A 15126-nucleotide genomic window follows, 5' to 3' on the forward strand; every position below is an offset into this window, starting at 1 on the left:
GGGAAGGGACACTCACCTGGGGAAGGGACACTCACCTTGGAGAAGGGACACTCACCTTCGGGAAGGGACACTCACCTTGGGGAAGGGACACTCACCTGGGGAAGGGACACTCACCTTGGGGAAGGGACACTCACCTGGGGAAGGGACACTCACCTTGGGGAAGGGACACTCACCTGGGGAAGGGACACTCACCTCGGGAAGGGACACTCACCCTGGGAAGGGACACTCACCTGGGGAAGGGACACTCACCTTGGGGAAGGGACACTCACCCTGGGAAGGGACACTCACCTTGGGGAAGGGACACTCACCCTGGGAAGGGACACTCACCCTGGGGAGCCCCCTCTGGCTGGTTCTGCTCCCAGGTTCTCCACCAGCCAAACGAGAGGAGCGCAGGCTGTGCACAGTACACAGGAGCCTCTCACCTCTAAATCAACCAGCGAGTCTCAGTTGGGCAAGGGAAAACGCTCCAGGTGCTCAAAGGACCACGAGGAAATGACAAGAGCTGACACAAAGGTAGGATTTTATAAATTAAATGACCTTTATTTGTAATTTGTCCTCAAAAGTCAAAAACATGACAAAGTAATTGCTTGGAAGCTTCTAAATGCTCCTTAAACATTTTGTCAGAATTGCATGGAAGTGCACTTAGAACAGAAGCAGGAATGTGGATTCCTGGCAATGGGCATCCCAAACTGCACTGTGACCAGCCCCAGAGATCCCCATCCAGCCCAGCACGCTCTGCAGGCCAAGCACTAGCAGCCCCCCAAACACAGCCCCTGCCCACAGAACCAGCAGGCTCCACAGCCCCACAGCACCCAGGGGCTCAGGGTGACAGTGGGACAGCTCAGAGACACAAACCCCGGGGCAGCACAGAGGTGCCAGAGGTCTGGCTGAATCACCAGGTTCCAGCTGGACTGTGTTTCATTACTGTCAGGGTAAGGCTGTGCTGGGAGGAGCTGACTGCTCAAATCAATTAATTAGCACTCAATTCCGGGTGGTGCAGGCCCACTGCTCCAATTCCAACACCTGCACTGGACATCTCAACACTGATTTACAGGCTCTGGTCAGGTGCCTGAGGTCCCAGCAGCTCCACTGTGAACTTCCTGAAAGCATCACATTAAAATTAAGGAATCTCCACGGTAGAAGTGTAGCTTGAACACAGAGTATGCACTGACTAGGGGCTGGAACTGTCCTGCTTTCAGGGCTGGACTTCACTGCTCCTTGAAAGCTACACCTGGCTCTACACACACAGCCAGATGGCAAACAATCCAAGTACAGCCTCAGCCACTTCAGGAACGTTTAAATGAAGAACAGGAATTCAAAATACCTGATAAAATCTGTGATGCAGAAAGGAAGTGCTATGCCAGTGCTATGAATTACTTGTAAGTTTTCCCACCAGCTTGCCTTGAGAGATGGAAAACCCAAGAACATATATGAAAATTTTAGTTTAAATAGAAAGCCGAGGTATTGAAAAAACCTTCTGAATTCCCCTAGCAGCATAAGGCTTAAAATCACTAGGAAACCACTTTCAAACCCACCAATTTAATCATAAAGCCAGCAATTTTGATTAATATTTGCTAAGATAGCTAAAAAATTATGCATTTTAACTAAGACCAACACTAAAGATAATTTTCCAGGCTAGAAATTATAGTAAGAGTATGGAGGAAAGTAATCATCATGCATAGAACTGAAGTATTTTCAACTAGTTTTTACACAGTGCAAAGATTTCCTAGGAAAGTTTGCAGTTTGAACACTGATACTGAGATATGTTTTCCATACAGCTGGGAGGCTGCCTGTAAGGATAACACTGGGAAACATTATGGAATCACAGGTATCAGAGGTCACTTAAATGAGAGCTGCTCTGACAGTTACAGTTAGCACCTGAAGTCTCACTAAAGGGGAATAGAGCTACCAGTACACCTCACATACAATCACTTGAGATATGTAAATGAGATTGGGAAGATATTATCTAGTTCAGGCCATTCCATCTGGAATGTTTTTGATTTTAGATAGTCAAATAAACACAACCTCCAAAGAAACCTATAGGCATAGGTAAAGGAAAAAGCCTTGGTTCCCACGTGTTGATGAAACTGAGTCTAAGCAAGTAGAAAAATGGGGCTGCCAGGGCTGAATGTCAGAGACCATGATACCAAAAGAGTGGATGGCACAGAAATATCAAACCAGGATTTAAAACTGAGATAGGATTAAAGTCTTCTGTACTTCTGGATGCCTGAGTTAATCTTGGGATGTGCAGGGAGAAGTGCAAGGATGCTGGGCATTTCCCCCTCGTGGAAGCTTGGGTTTGCAGGAAATCCTCTGGCTGGATCACTTGTCCCGCAGAGAGCGCATCAAAACCTGGGCCATCATATCATCTTCATCAGCATCATAATCCTGAACAGAGGGCAGAAAGGCTCTCAGTGCACAGCCACGCTGCTCAGTGCCCTGGCAGCACAGGGGCTGCACTCCCTGGGCAGCCAGGACACACTCTCACTGCACAGCCACACTGCTCAGTGCCCTGGCAGCAGGAGCTGCACTCCCTGGGCACACCAGGACACACTCTCACTGCACTGCCACACTGCTCAGTGCCCTGGCAGCACAGGGGCTGCACTCCCTGGGCACACCAGGACACACTCTCACTGCACAGCCACACTGCTCAGTGCCCTGGCAGCAGGAGCTGCACTCCCTGGGCAGCCAGGACACACTCTCACTGCACTGCCACACTGCTCAGTGACTTGGCAGCAGGAGCTGCACCCCCTGGGCACACCAGGACACACTGGGACTGCACAGCCACACTGCTCAGTGCCCTGGCAGCAGGAGCTGCACTCCCTGGGCACACCAGGACACACTCTCACTGCACAGCCACGCTGCTCAGTGCCCTGGCAGCAGGAGCTGCACTCCCTGGGCACACCAGGACACACTCTCAGTGCACAGCCACACTGCTCAGTGACTTGGCAGAGGAGCTGCACTCCCTGGGCACACCAGGACACACTCTCACTGCACTGCCACACTGCTCAGTGCCCTGGCAGCACGGGAGCTGCACTCCCTGGGCACACCAGGACACACTCTCAGTGCACAGCCACACTGCTCAGTGCCCTGGCAGCAGGAGCTGCACTCCCTGGGCACACCAGGACACACTCTCACTGCACTGCCACACTGCTCAGTGCCCTGGCAGCAGGAGCTGCACCCCCTGGGCACACCAGGACACACTCTCACTGCACTGCCACACTGCTCAGTGCCCTGGCAGCAGGAGCTGCACCCCCTGGGCACACCAGGACACACTCTCACTGCACTGCCACACTGCTCAGTGCCCTGGCAGCACGGGAGCTGCACTCCCTGGGCACACCAGGACACACTCTCAGTGCACAGCCACACTGCTCAGTGCCCTGGCAGCAGGAGCTGCACTCCCTGGGCACACCAGGACACACTCTCACTGCACTGCCACACTGCTCAGTGCCCTGGCAGCAGGAGCTGCACCCCCTGGGCACACCAGGACACACTCTCACTGCACTGCCACACTGCTCAGTGCCCTGGCAGCACGGGAGCTGCACTCCCTGGGCACACCAGGACACACTCTCAGTGCACAGCCACACTGCTCAGTGCCCTGGCAGCAGCAGCTGCACCCCCTGAGCCCTGGCAGGCAGCACAGGGACAGCAGTGCCCAGGGAGCTGCAGGGCAGTGAGCACCTACCACAAAGGTGTCGTAGGAAAAGCGGTGGCGTCTCTGCAGGTGCTCCATGAAGTTGGCACTCCTGTAGTTGGGGTCCCCCCAGGGCATTGAGGCACAAATTGGGCACACCTTCGAGAAAAACAGCCAGTTAGGTCCAGTGCTGACAGCAGCAGGGCAGGGACAGCCTGGGCCAGTGGGGCTGAGGGTTCGTGCTGTCACTGCTCTGTGTGCTAAGTGATGGCCAATAACTTGCTGGGACATTGAATGCAAAAGCCTCAGATAACCCTGAGTAATTTTAATTCATGTCTCAGATCCCTGAAATGGAATGGCTTACTCTTCTCCCACGTTCTGAAAATCAGAACTCATTAAAGCCTCTTGCTTTAGGAGATTTCAGCCTTACTTCACAGTGGCAGGAAAGCTTCCTTGGTCTTCTCTCCAAAGTTCACTTCTCTCCAAGAGAAAAAAGGAACTTCATTTTCCTGAATAATCTGGAATTCCAAAAAACTTCCCAGAAAAAAACGGAAGTTTCCAATTCAGTTCCATGTTTTGTAATTCCTCTTACATAAGAGGAAGTACCACAGATAGGTTACTAGAATCATACACTATTTTTTGCAAGCATTTCCCCCAACAGTTTATAGTATTTTGTTGCTGAAAACAAGGGGAAAAACAAGGAGGAAATTAAATGTCTGACATTTTTTTGAAATTACATTTTATTGCTTTGCTGTGCCTCATTAACTTTGAAGGTGTGCCATTTTTCAAGGATGAAAAGAGGATGTGGGCCAGCTGCAGGGGGTGTGGAGACCAGAGAGCCACTGAAAGGTGACAGCAGAGCCACACCAGGCTTAGAGGCAGGACCAGCCCAGCCACACCGACCCAACAGCAGAAATTCCACCCACTTAATGCCAAACTCATTGTTTCAAAGGGCTTTAAGGCCAGACTCCACTGCAATTCCTGCACCAAGAGTTTTTTTACCACTTGTTTTGCATCCATGCTGTGCAAAGCTTTGCAGTGCTCAACCAGCCCCTCCTGATCAAAGTTCTTCTCGCTGCAGTAGGGGCAAGGGAAGGTGAAGCGGTTCGGGAAGCTCCTGGCGGGGGAGAAGAGGTTGATTACCAATACAGGTCACTCAGGGCAGGAATTTATGTATGCAGCTAAGGCAAGCTAATCTTAACAATCATCTGTAAACTCCTAACAGTATTTAAGGGAACTCAATATTTAGACTGAATTAGAGTTTTTCTGGAAATGTTCTAGTGCCATTCGTCACCTTTTTCTCAAAGGCCAGGGCACCACCCACAGGAGTGCACTGCCACCAGCTCCCTCCTCCTTCCTTTGTGGGTGAGTGCAGTCAGGAGACCAAGGTGCTTTAAAAACCAGCTGCATCTGCACAGTGCCCTGATCTCAGACATGTCCAAGCAGGAGCAGCAGAGTTTACCTGGGCACAGGGGCAGGATCAAGGCTCAGCTGTTAACTACATAAAAATCTGCACCCAAACTGAGCAAAGTGCTAAAATCTGCTTTTACTACAAAATTCTTTCTTGTGCCAGAGAAGGCCAGAGCGGATTTCAGAGCAGAGGTGTTACCTGGTGTTGTGCAGGGGCTCTTTAGTGACAGCTTTCACACCTTCCATGATGTAATTCTGGTACTTGGAGCAGGAGGCTGCGTGGCTGCGCATCTTGGACAGGTACATCTGTGCAGAAAACAACAGCACAGCAGCTCACACCCCCTGCACACCTCACACAACAGCAAACATGGGAACCCCAACAGCTTTCAGCAGAAGGGTTAAAGCAGAAGCTGCAAACACTTCAGCTGGACACGCAGAAAACTCCTGAGGCTGCAGTTGGCTGAGCTGTAACTGTGTGTTACCATGCAGCCCTGCTCACAGCAGCAGCGCCTCACTCTGACTTTAAAATCAGCATCTTTCACATGAAATTCATTCCCTGAAGAGGTAACAACAAAAAACTGTGGAAAGAATGTCAATGTCTGGGTGCTGCCTGTATCTAACACTTCAGCACGTATCAGAACAAACACTTTGACCTGATTTTGCAGAAAGCTGAGGAGGAAGCAGTTTGATTTCCCATCTCACGTACTGAATTTGCAAACACTTTCATACTTTTTTATTGCAGCCGTTGCACGTGGTTTCTGTGGTTTCAATCTGCTTTTCCAGGTCCAGAGCTCTGCTCCCGGGTGACAGCGTGCTGCGGCACACCCCACACACTGGCTTCTTGGGCTTCAGGCACTCCTGCAGGCACGGTGTGCAGAAGCTGCCACAGACAAAAGGAGCAGGTGGTGAGACAGCCCTGGGGGCACCTGCAGGGCCCGCTGCCCTTGCACAGCCCCTGCCAGAGCAGTAACAGAGGCTTCAGACTCCACAAAGGGTAGGAAGGAGCTGCTGGCACCGGGGCATGGAGTGTCCCAGGCTCTCACACCCAGAACTGTTGGCTGTCAGACAGTGCTCTGTGCCTTCAGCTTCTGGACACAATCATGGAACAGTCTGGACCCTTAAATCCCACCCAGTGCCACCCTGCCATGGCAGGGACACCTCCCACTGTCCCAGGCTGCTCCAGCCCTGTCCAGCCTGGCCTTGGGCACTGCCAGGGATCCAGGGCAGCCACAGCTGCTCTGGGCACCTGTGCCAGCCCTGCCCGCCCTGCCAGGGAACAATTTCATCCCAGCACCCAAGCTCAGCCTGCCCTCTGAGGGCGAAGCCGCTGCCCCTTGCCCGGCCCGCATTCCTCGGGGGAGACGGGAAGCGAAAGTGGAAGAACATCGGCTTCCTTTGCCCCGCTTTCCTTTCGTTTTCTGCCTTCAAGGCCGCTCCAGCCCTGCCCGGCCCGGTGCCCTCAGACCCTGCCCTGAGCCCCTGCCCGCCCTCAGCCCCTGCCCTCAGCCCCTGCCCGCAGCCCCGGCGGGGCCCGAGCCGCGCTCCCCCCGCAGCCCCCGCGGCCCCGGCGCGGCCCCGGTGGCTCACACGTGTCCGCAGGGCACGCGCACCGGGCTGTCGAACACCTCGAGGCACACGGGGCAGGTGAGGCGGGACAGCGGGTCCGCGCGGCGCTCGGGGGCCCGTGAGGGTCCGCCCGCCGCCATCTTCCGCCGCGCCGCCAGGGGGCGGCGTGCGCACGCGCGGCCCCGCCCCGCCCCGCGCTGGGGCGTGGCCGGGGCTGTGGGCGGGGCCGCGCGCACCGGCGGCTGGCGGCGGGCCGGGCCCCGCGCGGTGCCGGCGCCGCTCCGGGCACGGCGGCGGCCGCACGGCCCGCGGTGTCACCGCCCCGCCGCCGTTCCGCGGCCGCTCCTCTCCCGGCTCTCCCCGGGGAGCCGCCCGGGGGGCCGCCCCGCCCCATGACGTCACGCGGCGGAAGTGCCCCCGCCCCGCCGTTCAGTTCCGGGCCGCCGCTGCCGCCGCCGCGGCCCTGCCCGAGCCGTGAGGGCGGGCGCGCTCCGTCCGCGGCACCGGCCGGGCCTGCGCGGCTCTGCCGGGCCAGCGCGTCGGGCCGCGGGGCAGCACCCCGGGCGCCTCCGGCGGAGCGGCGGCCGGTCCCGGCGGCGGCGCGGAGCGGTGAGGGACGGGGCAGGCCGCGGAGCGGGGCTCGGCCCCGGCGGGCGGGCGGCGGGGGCGGCGGGAGCTGCCGGGGCCGCCGCGGGGCCAGGCCGTGCCCGGGGCTCCGGGGCCCCGCTCTGCAGCAGGTGTCCGAGCGGGGCCGGGCGGGGCCCGAGCCGCTCCGGCGGCGCTCCGGGCGCTCGGGGCCGCGGCGGGGCGGAGCGGGCAGCGCCGGGCAGGAGCAGCGGGGCCCGGCCCGGGGTGCCCGGGGTGCCGCACGGCCCGCGGCACCGCGCTCACGGCAGCGCGCTCCCTCGGGGGCTGGGAACGCTCCCTCGGCTCCACGGCCGGCGCTGGGCTCCGGTCAGCGGTTACCGGTCCCGCATCGCCGGGAAGCGTTGGCCCGGGGAGCACCCTGCAGCAGAGCGGCCTCGTTCCCTCGCGGGCTGCCAGCCGGAGCTGCTCACACCTATATTTATCCGTGCCTGCTCGCAGCGTGCGCTCTGCGGAGCCCGTAACCATGGATGTGCTGCTGGGTGGGCTGCCGGCAGGGGAGGCCGTGCTGCCCGCGGCTCCGTGCTGGAACGGCCCTGGCAGGGCTGCCAGGCTGGGCCCTGGCACTGTGTGCTGTGCCCTGGCAGGGCTGCCAGGCTGGGCCCTGGCACTGTGTGCTGTGCCCTGGCTCTCTGTGCTGTGCCCTGCAGCCCTGCCAGGCTGTGCCCTGGCACTGTGTGCCCTGCCCTGGCACTGTGTGCCCTGCCCTGGCACTGAGTGCTGTGCCCTGGCTCTGTGTGCCCTGCCCTGGCTCGGGTGCCAGGCACGGGGCACACTCAGGGCTGCAGGGGCTCTGGGAGCCTCGAGGGGCTCTCCTGCCCCCGGGGCTCCCTGGCCCTGCCGCGTGGCCAGGCGCTGTGTTGGTGGCTGTTGGCACTGGGCATGGCAGGGCTGTGGTGCTGCACGCAGCTCCTTGCCAGCACAGGATCACTCCGTGTCCTGGGGGTGTTCTGCTGACGTGCCAGACAAAGATCTCTCCCTGCAGTTCTCTTCTTGCCAAGGAACAGACTCTGCTGTCTCTGTCCACAGACTCCATCCTGCACAACTTGCGGAGGAACGTGGGGAGGGAAGGGGCTGCTCCTGGCCCTTATGCTCAGATGTTAATTTAGCACTGCACATTTCCTGTGATTCACAGCCTGTCTCTTGACAGGAGCGCGTGTGCCTTGCAGGAGAAGCTGAACTGCTTCTTAACTTTCCCCACTCGGGGCTGGCTCTGAGCACAGCCTTTCATCAAGGAATGCTAACTGCCAGCCTGCTGGCTTTGTTGTTTGTTTCCCTGGCCTCTTGGTTGCTGGTATTTTGTGTTTTGGCTCCTTTCCTTCAGTGGGGAAGTCATTTTCCTCTAACACGAGTGTTGATTGTTGTTCTAGCAGCTGCAGTTAATGCTGGGTGAGGAGTCTTTTCTGGAATGCTGTTTGACACTGACTGCATCTGAAACAGTGCACTGGCTTCTCCCAGCTCCTCTCCCCTCAGGTCAAGAGCTGCTTTGTCTTTCCATGTGGTAAAGGCTGTGGTCTGCTTTGTGATGGCAGGTTCCTGAGGCCTTGCAGATGGAGTCCTGGCCTGTGAATTGCCTTGGTTCTGGTAGAGCAGCGTTTGGGAGATTCATCACCAGCTATGTGAGCTCAGTGCCCTGAAACTGCAGATCAGGATACCCATAAAAACAGCTGTCCCTGCAAACACAGGGAATGGTTTTACCCAGTCCCATGACGCAGCTGAAGGTGGCAGGTGTAGCTTTCGTGCCAGAAGGATCCCAGTGGTGTTGGCAGCTGCCAGCTTTCACTGGAATTCGGGCTGTGCCTTGCAGCAGTCGGGAGTGGGTCCTCTGGAGGTGGCTGCAGAGCCACCTGGGGTACCAGCAGCAGGAGGGTCAGTGAGAATGCCTTTGCCTTTTGATTTCTGCCAATCAGCCTGCCCAGCCTAGGGACAGTCCTGTGCCACAAGAGGCGAGGGGGAAGAGCAGATGCTTTCACAGAATGGGCAGGGACCAGGAAAAGGAGCGGGGAGTGGCGCTGGAAAGCAGGACAGGGGCACTGCTGTGCCTTTCCAGAGTCCTGCAGAGGCTGTGGGGGAGCTGCAGCTCTGTGGGCTGGTACAGAGCCCCAGGGGCAGGCGTGGCTGGGTGTGCGCCCCGGGGTGACTTGTGTTTGTTTTCAGTCTTGATTCCAGGACAGCTGCCACTGCTGGAGATCCCTAACGCCGGATGCCAACCCGCTGCCAGGGCACCATGGAAGAGAGGAGCTAGCTGCCCCCAGCGCGAGGGAAAAGCTGATTTCAATGGATACAAAATATAAAGACGATTTATTTAGGAAGTATGTACAGTTCCACGAGTGCAAACTGAATGCCTCTGACAACAAGCAGCGTCCTATTAACGATGAGTACTTGCGAGTGGCAGCAGCAGCCTTACTCTGCCTTCCCAAAATTGATCCCTTTTATAGATTCCGGTTGATAAAATTTTATGAGATGGCAGAAAACTCACTGAGATCTGTGAAATCCTCAAGTTTACATTGTCTCCATAATGCATTCAACATGCTTGAGACAGTTGGAATTAATCTCTTTCTGTACCCCTGGAAAAAGGAGTTCAAAAACATTAAGGTAAGACTTTTTATGTAGCCATAGTGAGAACATGACTTATTTTTTCTTTCTGTGAAGGCATTTCATTTGTTTCTTTTAAAGACTTCTCTTTTTTCCATTTATAGCATTTTATATATATACATATAAATAACAGTAGGTAAACAGAAGGCATAGGAAAGTTCCCATGTAAAATAAGTGAAGTTTGTGCTGATGAGAGTATCCCAGAGCAGAAGTACGAGCACTTTCTGCAATTAGAATGTGTATAAAATCAGAGAAGAGCTTATTTAAGGTTGTTGTTCAGCCTCCCCTGCTGCACTGTTTTATTTCTACTTGGAGAGGCTTTCACTGTGGTGAGTGGTCAAGCTGGATTTAAGCTGACTGAGTTTGATTTGTCTAGCCACAGCTGTTACTGGACACAAGTATTAAACCAGGGCATGTGTTCAAGTGGATGCTCTGCTGAGGTTCCCACAAGTTGTATGATAATGGTGAAGGAACTTCTGCAAAGGAGGTGTTTTCAGGGTATCTTTGATCTGCTTGTCAGAGCTCAGTTCCTGATGGTGGTTTGTCTTTTGCCTGTGGTGAGCAGGCTGCTCCTGCCTGCACTCAGAACAGGCTGGAGTGGGCTAAGCACATCCCTCAGGTGTGCCAGATGCTGTGCCAGAAACTCATATCTCTGCTTTTGGGGCTCTTTTATTGAAGAGTTTTTTAATTAATATTAAATTAAATAAAGCTAACATTCAAAACTGTGTGGTAACAGCACAAAAAGAAGGGTGCACCTCAAGTATATTTAAAGCTGAATTGGGCTTTGGCACTCCTGCAGTAATTCTGAGTTCCTGTTAGCTGCAGCTTGTCCCTGTGTGGGGTAGTTCCCAAATCCTGGCCTTTTTGCCTTTCATGTAGACTTTCTGTAAATTGAAACATGTCCGGTATGCATTAAAGTTAATGTCAGAGCAGAGTGATTTAAATCACCAGGGAGGACATTATGCTAATCAGGATTTTAAATTGAATGAAAACTCTCCTACTTTGAATTTCCCTCATGTGGCATTTCCATCTGCTGAGCGGGAGGGATGCAGAAATGGAGCTCATCTTGCCAAGGCAGTTGCCTGTGTTCAGAGTCGTTATTGTTGTATTTAATTATATGGTCTCTGTCACTGAATTATCTGAACATCTAGTCCACCACTGAATGTGTAACCTAGTTTTCCTTTCGTTCCCCCGGGCCCCTCAGACCTACACTGGACCCTTTGTGTATTATGTGAAGGCTGCTCTGACGGAGGATGACGTGAGGCAGATTCTGAACTACATGGGCTACATCCAGGAGCTGGGGACCACGTTTAAGCTCAAAGAGCAGGTGGACGCCATCCAGGTGAAAATGATCGCGTTCGAGCTCTTCCTGGCCAAAGTGGAGTGCGAGCAGCTGCTGGAGATCCACCTGCAGGTGAAGGATAAGGGTTACTCGGAGGTGGACGTGGTGAAGGAGCGCCGCAGCAGCAGCGAGGACGCGCGGGGCTGCGCGGAGGCCATGCGGCGGCGCCTGGAGTGCAAGGAGAGCCTGAACGCCTCCATGGCGCGCATGGTGCTCCAGAAGTCCGCCAGCGAGCGCGCCTCCAAGGACTACTACAAGCCAAAGGTCAGCAAGCCTTCCAAGTCCGTGGACGCGTACGACAGTTACTGGGAGAGCAAGAAGCCGCCTCTGATGAGCTCGCTGAGCCTCAGGAAGGAGCCCATTCTGGTCGACGCGGAAGACGACATTAAAGATGAGATTATCCGTCCGTCGCCCTCTCTGCTCACCATGTCCAGCTCCCCACACGGGTGTTCGGATGAATACTTGCCACCTTCCTCTCATCACAATGGCATGCTAAGAACCAATGTCCCTTACAGCTCCTATTTTTCTGCTCAAGAGGACTTAGATTTATATACTGACCCTGATTCTAGAAGCGTGTTAAATTTTAAAAGACAAGACGCTATTAAGCCCGATGTATGGCTGCTAAAAAGCGATGCCAACCCTGTTTACCACAAACGCACCCACCTAGCCAAAGAGACAGCTTCCTCCAAGTGCCAGAACTGTGGCATACCCTGCGGCGCTTCCGTGTGCCAGAAGTGTGACAGCCTGTTCGGCTCGAGGCAGGAGTACCCGCCGGTGAAGCAGAGCTCCTACTCCATCAAAGCGCTCCCGAGCGACGCCTTGTCTCCTGCCTCGGCTCTGAGGGAGAAATCCCAGTACACGTCACAGACTCAGAGTCAAGACAGAGCTGCCCAGTTCGGCTCCAAGTCCAAGGCCTCGGGCAGCTCGCGCTGCGGCTTCTGCAACCGCTCGGGCGCGGCCAACACGTGCACCTTCTGCTCCAAGGTCTCGTGCGACTCCTGCCTCAGCGCCTACTACTACGACCCGTGCTGCAGGAAGAGCGACCTGCACCGGTTCCTGCCCAACAACCAGCTAAACTACAAATCATCCCAGCTGTCCCACGTGGTTTACAGATAGGCTGCGCCAGTCTCTTAGGGAAGGGAAGGGGGAGAGGAAAGGGCTATCCTAACTAATGTTCTGACTCCACACTGACCTCTTGCCAAAATCACACGTCCAGATATTTGGAACCATGGTTCAGTGATCAGGTGCCAGTTCTTGATTTTTGTGGCTTCACAGATGCTGCAGATCCATTCGATTTCATGCTGCTATAATTTAGGTAACTCCTAAACGAGCATTGCTTTTTCACTTACATGGGGGAGAAGAGCACATTTTTCCTTAAAACTTGGCAGCTGTTGTATTTTTAAAAAGTGACATCATACCTTCCTATTATATCATATCTTGGCCAAATAAAACCAGGCAGTATTTGAAAATAAAATCAGAGAATTAAGATTCTCGTTTTCTATGAGTGATGAAACCACTGCCAGTTTTTGATAAAGTATGACTTCAAAATGTGCAGGAAATATGAGAATGGCTTGTTTTGCCAACAAGGACTATTTTTTGATGTGTGTCTGCATTTCTTGATCTCCAAAATGCAAACACCATAACCTCTCTTCCTTTTGTCTTTGTTTCCTCCTTCTCCCCTTCTCTCTGGTTGTTTTTCTCGAGCTTACATAACCTGGATCTGGACAATATGTGCTTTATTTTCCATTGTTGCCAACATCATCCTTCTGGGTTTCACTGTATGGTATTTCAAAGAGGTGATCCTGTATCTGTGTCACTCAGATGATGCCTGGAGTGTTGTCCTCTCAGATGAGTGTCCATTTTCTTTCTGTTGCACATGGTTTAAGTACTGTTCTTTGTACTGTAAATAGGTGATTTGGAAACAGTTTATTTTTAATAAATATTTAAAATGTTGAGTTCTTAAAAGTGGTAGAATCATTATAACTATGAAGTCTCTCTGGGTTATTCGTTCAGGTGACTTTTTGTTTTTCCTTGTACTGTATTTCATAGCTTATTATAGCCACTGTGGCAGAATGATGTTCTTGGCTCTGATCAGTTCTTGGGTTTTAATCTGACATTTTTTTCCCTCTGATAAGGCTGGCGCTCATCTGAGTGGAGTCTTGTCTCAGAATTGCAGGATTTTGCTCTCAGTGCACGCTTTTCCTTTGTGGTTATGGGAATTGTAAGTATCAATGTTCTGCTTGCTCCCAAATTCACTGCCAGTCTGTCTGTAGTGTAGTCCAGCAAGTAAAGCACTGGCCTGGTTAAAACTCCGAGCTCATTTGTGACTCCTGTTCAAGTGACCCCGTCAGTTATGGGTGTGAATCAGATGAAAACCTGTGTCTCTTGCTGTAGCACTTGGGAAGCCTGGCTGAGAACCAGGACTGCCTTGTGCTGCCTCTGTACAGTCTGACCCCCAAACACCGCCTGGTTATGAATAGACTTTAGTTTTTTATTAAAAGAAAACCCCTAAGAATCCTCACTCCCTTATTCCAACTATAGCTAGTTAGCACAAAGTATCAGGCAACCTAATCTGATGTGCAGAATTAAATGTGTTTAAAATATCTGTAAAGAACTCTAGCTGAGATGTAAACTGTAGTCCACCTTGCACTGAAATGATTCACTTTGGGGTTTTTAATCACTGTTAGAGTCTAGGCTTCTCAACTCCAGTGTCCATCACTCCCTGTGTGACAGGAACATGCATGAATGATCCTTTGTCTTACATTTTTTGGGGTGGGGGGGCTTCAGGTAGGTAGAGGGGAAAATTACATAGGCTAGTGTTGTAAAATAGCTAAAATCATTTTAGCCATAACTGGGTGTCAGAAGCATTATGGAAATAAGATGAAACCTGGGTCTTACAGAGGGCTGAGAACAATAAGTTACTGTCCAGTTTGCACTAAGAAACAAAGTGAACAGAGTGTGTTGAACAATCAGGGAAATTCTGAATCAAGGGACTGCAGCTGAGCATCGTGTCAAGGGCAAGTACTGCCTTGCTGACCCTGAAGGTTGGGGTGAATATTGTTTAAGTGAATGATTTTAAGGTTTTCAATCTTGTATGTTTTTTATAAATATATATATATATAAATATGACACAAATGTAGATACATTATGTATATAGTGAAGAATTTAAAAACAATTTTACTATTAAAACGCAGTCTAAGGGTGGTTTTAATTTCGGTGGTTATTTGGGTTTTGTTCACCTTCTGCAGTTTCATGCCTGTTTGGCTGCTCTAGTGTATCTCCTAGTTCACCAGTTCAATTTCCATATGGCTCCTCACACTACAGTGAATAACTAAAACTGTGATGCCACGTAATTTTTATGGTGACCAGGGCAGGGGCTGTACCTGCTCTGAAAAAGAGAAGTCCTCTGTATATATGTCCTGGAATCCTGTAGTACAAACCTGTGTTGGATTGAAGTGATACCATGCTCTATTTTTGTGTATCTTACTGTATGAGGTTGCTGTGATTGATACAGTAAAATATATGCGAATTTAAAATGCAGGTGTTTTGCATCTGATTTGTTTAAATTAATTTATGTTTTGAAGGAATTTAAAAATAAAGAGGCCTTTAAGAAAAGGCTTCACTCTTTTCTTAAAGTGGCGTGTGCATGTGGCTGTCTGTTCAGGTGCGCTTGCATGCTCGTGGGCAGCCTGCAGAGCTGCTCACCCCAGCCCTGCTTGGTTTCCAGCCCCAGCAGCCTGCCTCAGTGCTCCTGCAGCACTCTGCACAGGCTCAGGTGGGGTGGCTGCAGGAGCTGGGGCCACGTGGAGCTGCTCCATGGATCCAGCCTTGGCTCTCGTGCTTGCCTGACGAGCTTCCCGAGCGAAGCTGCAGCTCCAGAGGAGGTGTGATACTGCTGGGGAACATTTGGCACTTGAATTAGGCCTCCTGGCTC

At 52.9% G+C, this 15126-nt stretch overlaps 2 protein-coding genes across 3 annotated transcripts; one reads left to right on the forward strand and one right to left on the reverse strand.

Annotated features, from left to right (window-relative positions):
• Positions 1 to 514: 514 nt before the first annotated feature.
• Positions 515 to 7011, reverse strand: RNF114 (ring finger protein 114). Of its 2 annotated transcripts, none has more exons than XM_064391087.1 (6): positions 6655 to 7011; positions 5774 to 5924; positions 5244 to 5350; positions 4637 to 4751; positions 3686 to 3793; positions 515 to 2388 (listed from the first exon to the last, which is right to left on the reverse strand). In XM_064391087.1, exons 1-6 carry the CDS (start codon positions 7002 to 7004, stop codon positions 2323 to 2325), a joined length of 897 nt encoding a protein of 298 aa, XP_064247157.1. In that variant the 5' UTR covers positions 7005 to 7011; the 3' UTR covers positions 515 to 2322. The 2 variants fall into 2 exon arrangements, with proteins under 2 accessions (XP_064247157.1, XP_064247158.1); XM_064391088.1 differs by having other exon boundaries at positions 6632 to 6794.
• Positions 7012 to 7079: 68 nt separating this feature from the next.
• On the forward strand, positions 7080 to 14827 carry SPATA2 (spermatogenesis associated 2). Its single transcript, XM_064391086.1, has 3 exons — positions 7080 to 7219; positions 9413 to 9850; positions 11055 to 14827. Exons 2-3 carry the CDS (start codon positions 9533 to 9535, stop codon positions 12306 to 12308), a joined length of 1572 nt encoding a protein of 523 aa, XP_064247156.1. The 5' UTR covers positions 7080 to 7219; positions 9413 to 9532; the 3' UTR covers positions 12309 to 14827.
• Positions 14828 to 15126: the final 299 nt, after the last annotated feature.

This window comes from Passer domesticus, chromosome 16 (assembly GCF_036417665.1).
Source record: "Passer domesticus isolate bPasDom1 chromosome 16, bPasDom1.hap1, whole genome shotgun sequence".
Taxonomy (NCBI): Eukaryota; Metazoa; Chordata; class Aves; order Passeriformes; family Passeridae; genus Passer; species Passer domesticus.

Coding starts and splice junctions, on each gene's coding strand:
- RNF114 (XM_064391087.1), bottom strand. CDS start 7,004: ATGGGGCGGGGCGGCCCCCCGGGCGGCTCCCCGGGGAGAGCCGGGAGA. Junction 4,752..5,243: donor GAGCCCCTGCACAACACCAG/GTAACACCTCTG, acceptor CTCCCCCGCCAG/GAGCTTCCCGAACCGCTTCA. Junction 2,389..3,685: donor TTTCCTACGACACCTTTGTG/GTAGGTGCTCAC, acceptor CCCTCTGTTCAG/GATTATGATGCTGATGAAGA.
- SPATA2 (XM_064391086.1), top strand. CDS start 9,533: ATGGATACAAAATATAAAGACGATTTATTTAGGAAGTATGTACAGTTC. Junction 9,851..11,054: donor AGGAGTTCAAAAACATTAAG/GTAAGACTTTTT, acceptor CGGGCCCCTCAG/ACCTACACTGGACCCTTTGT.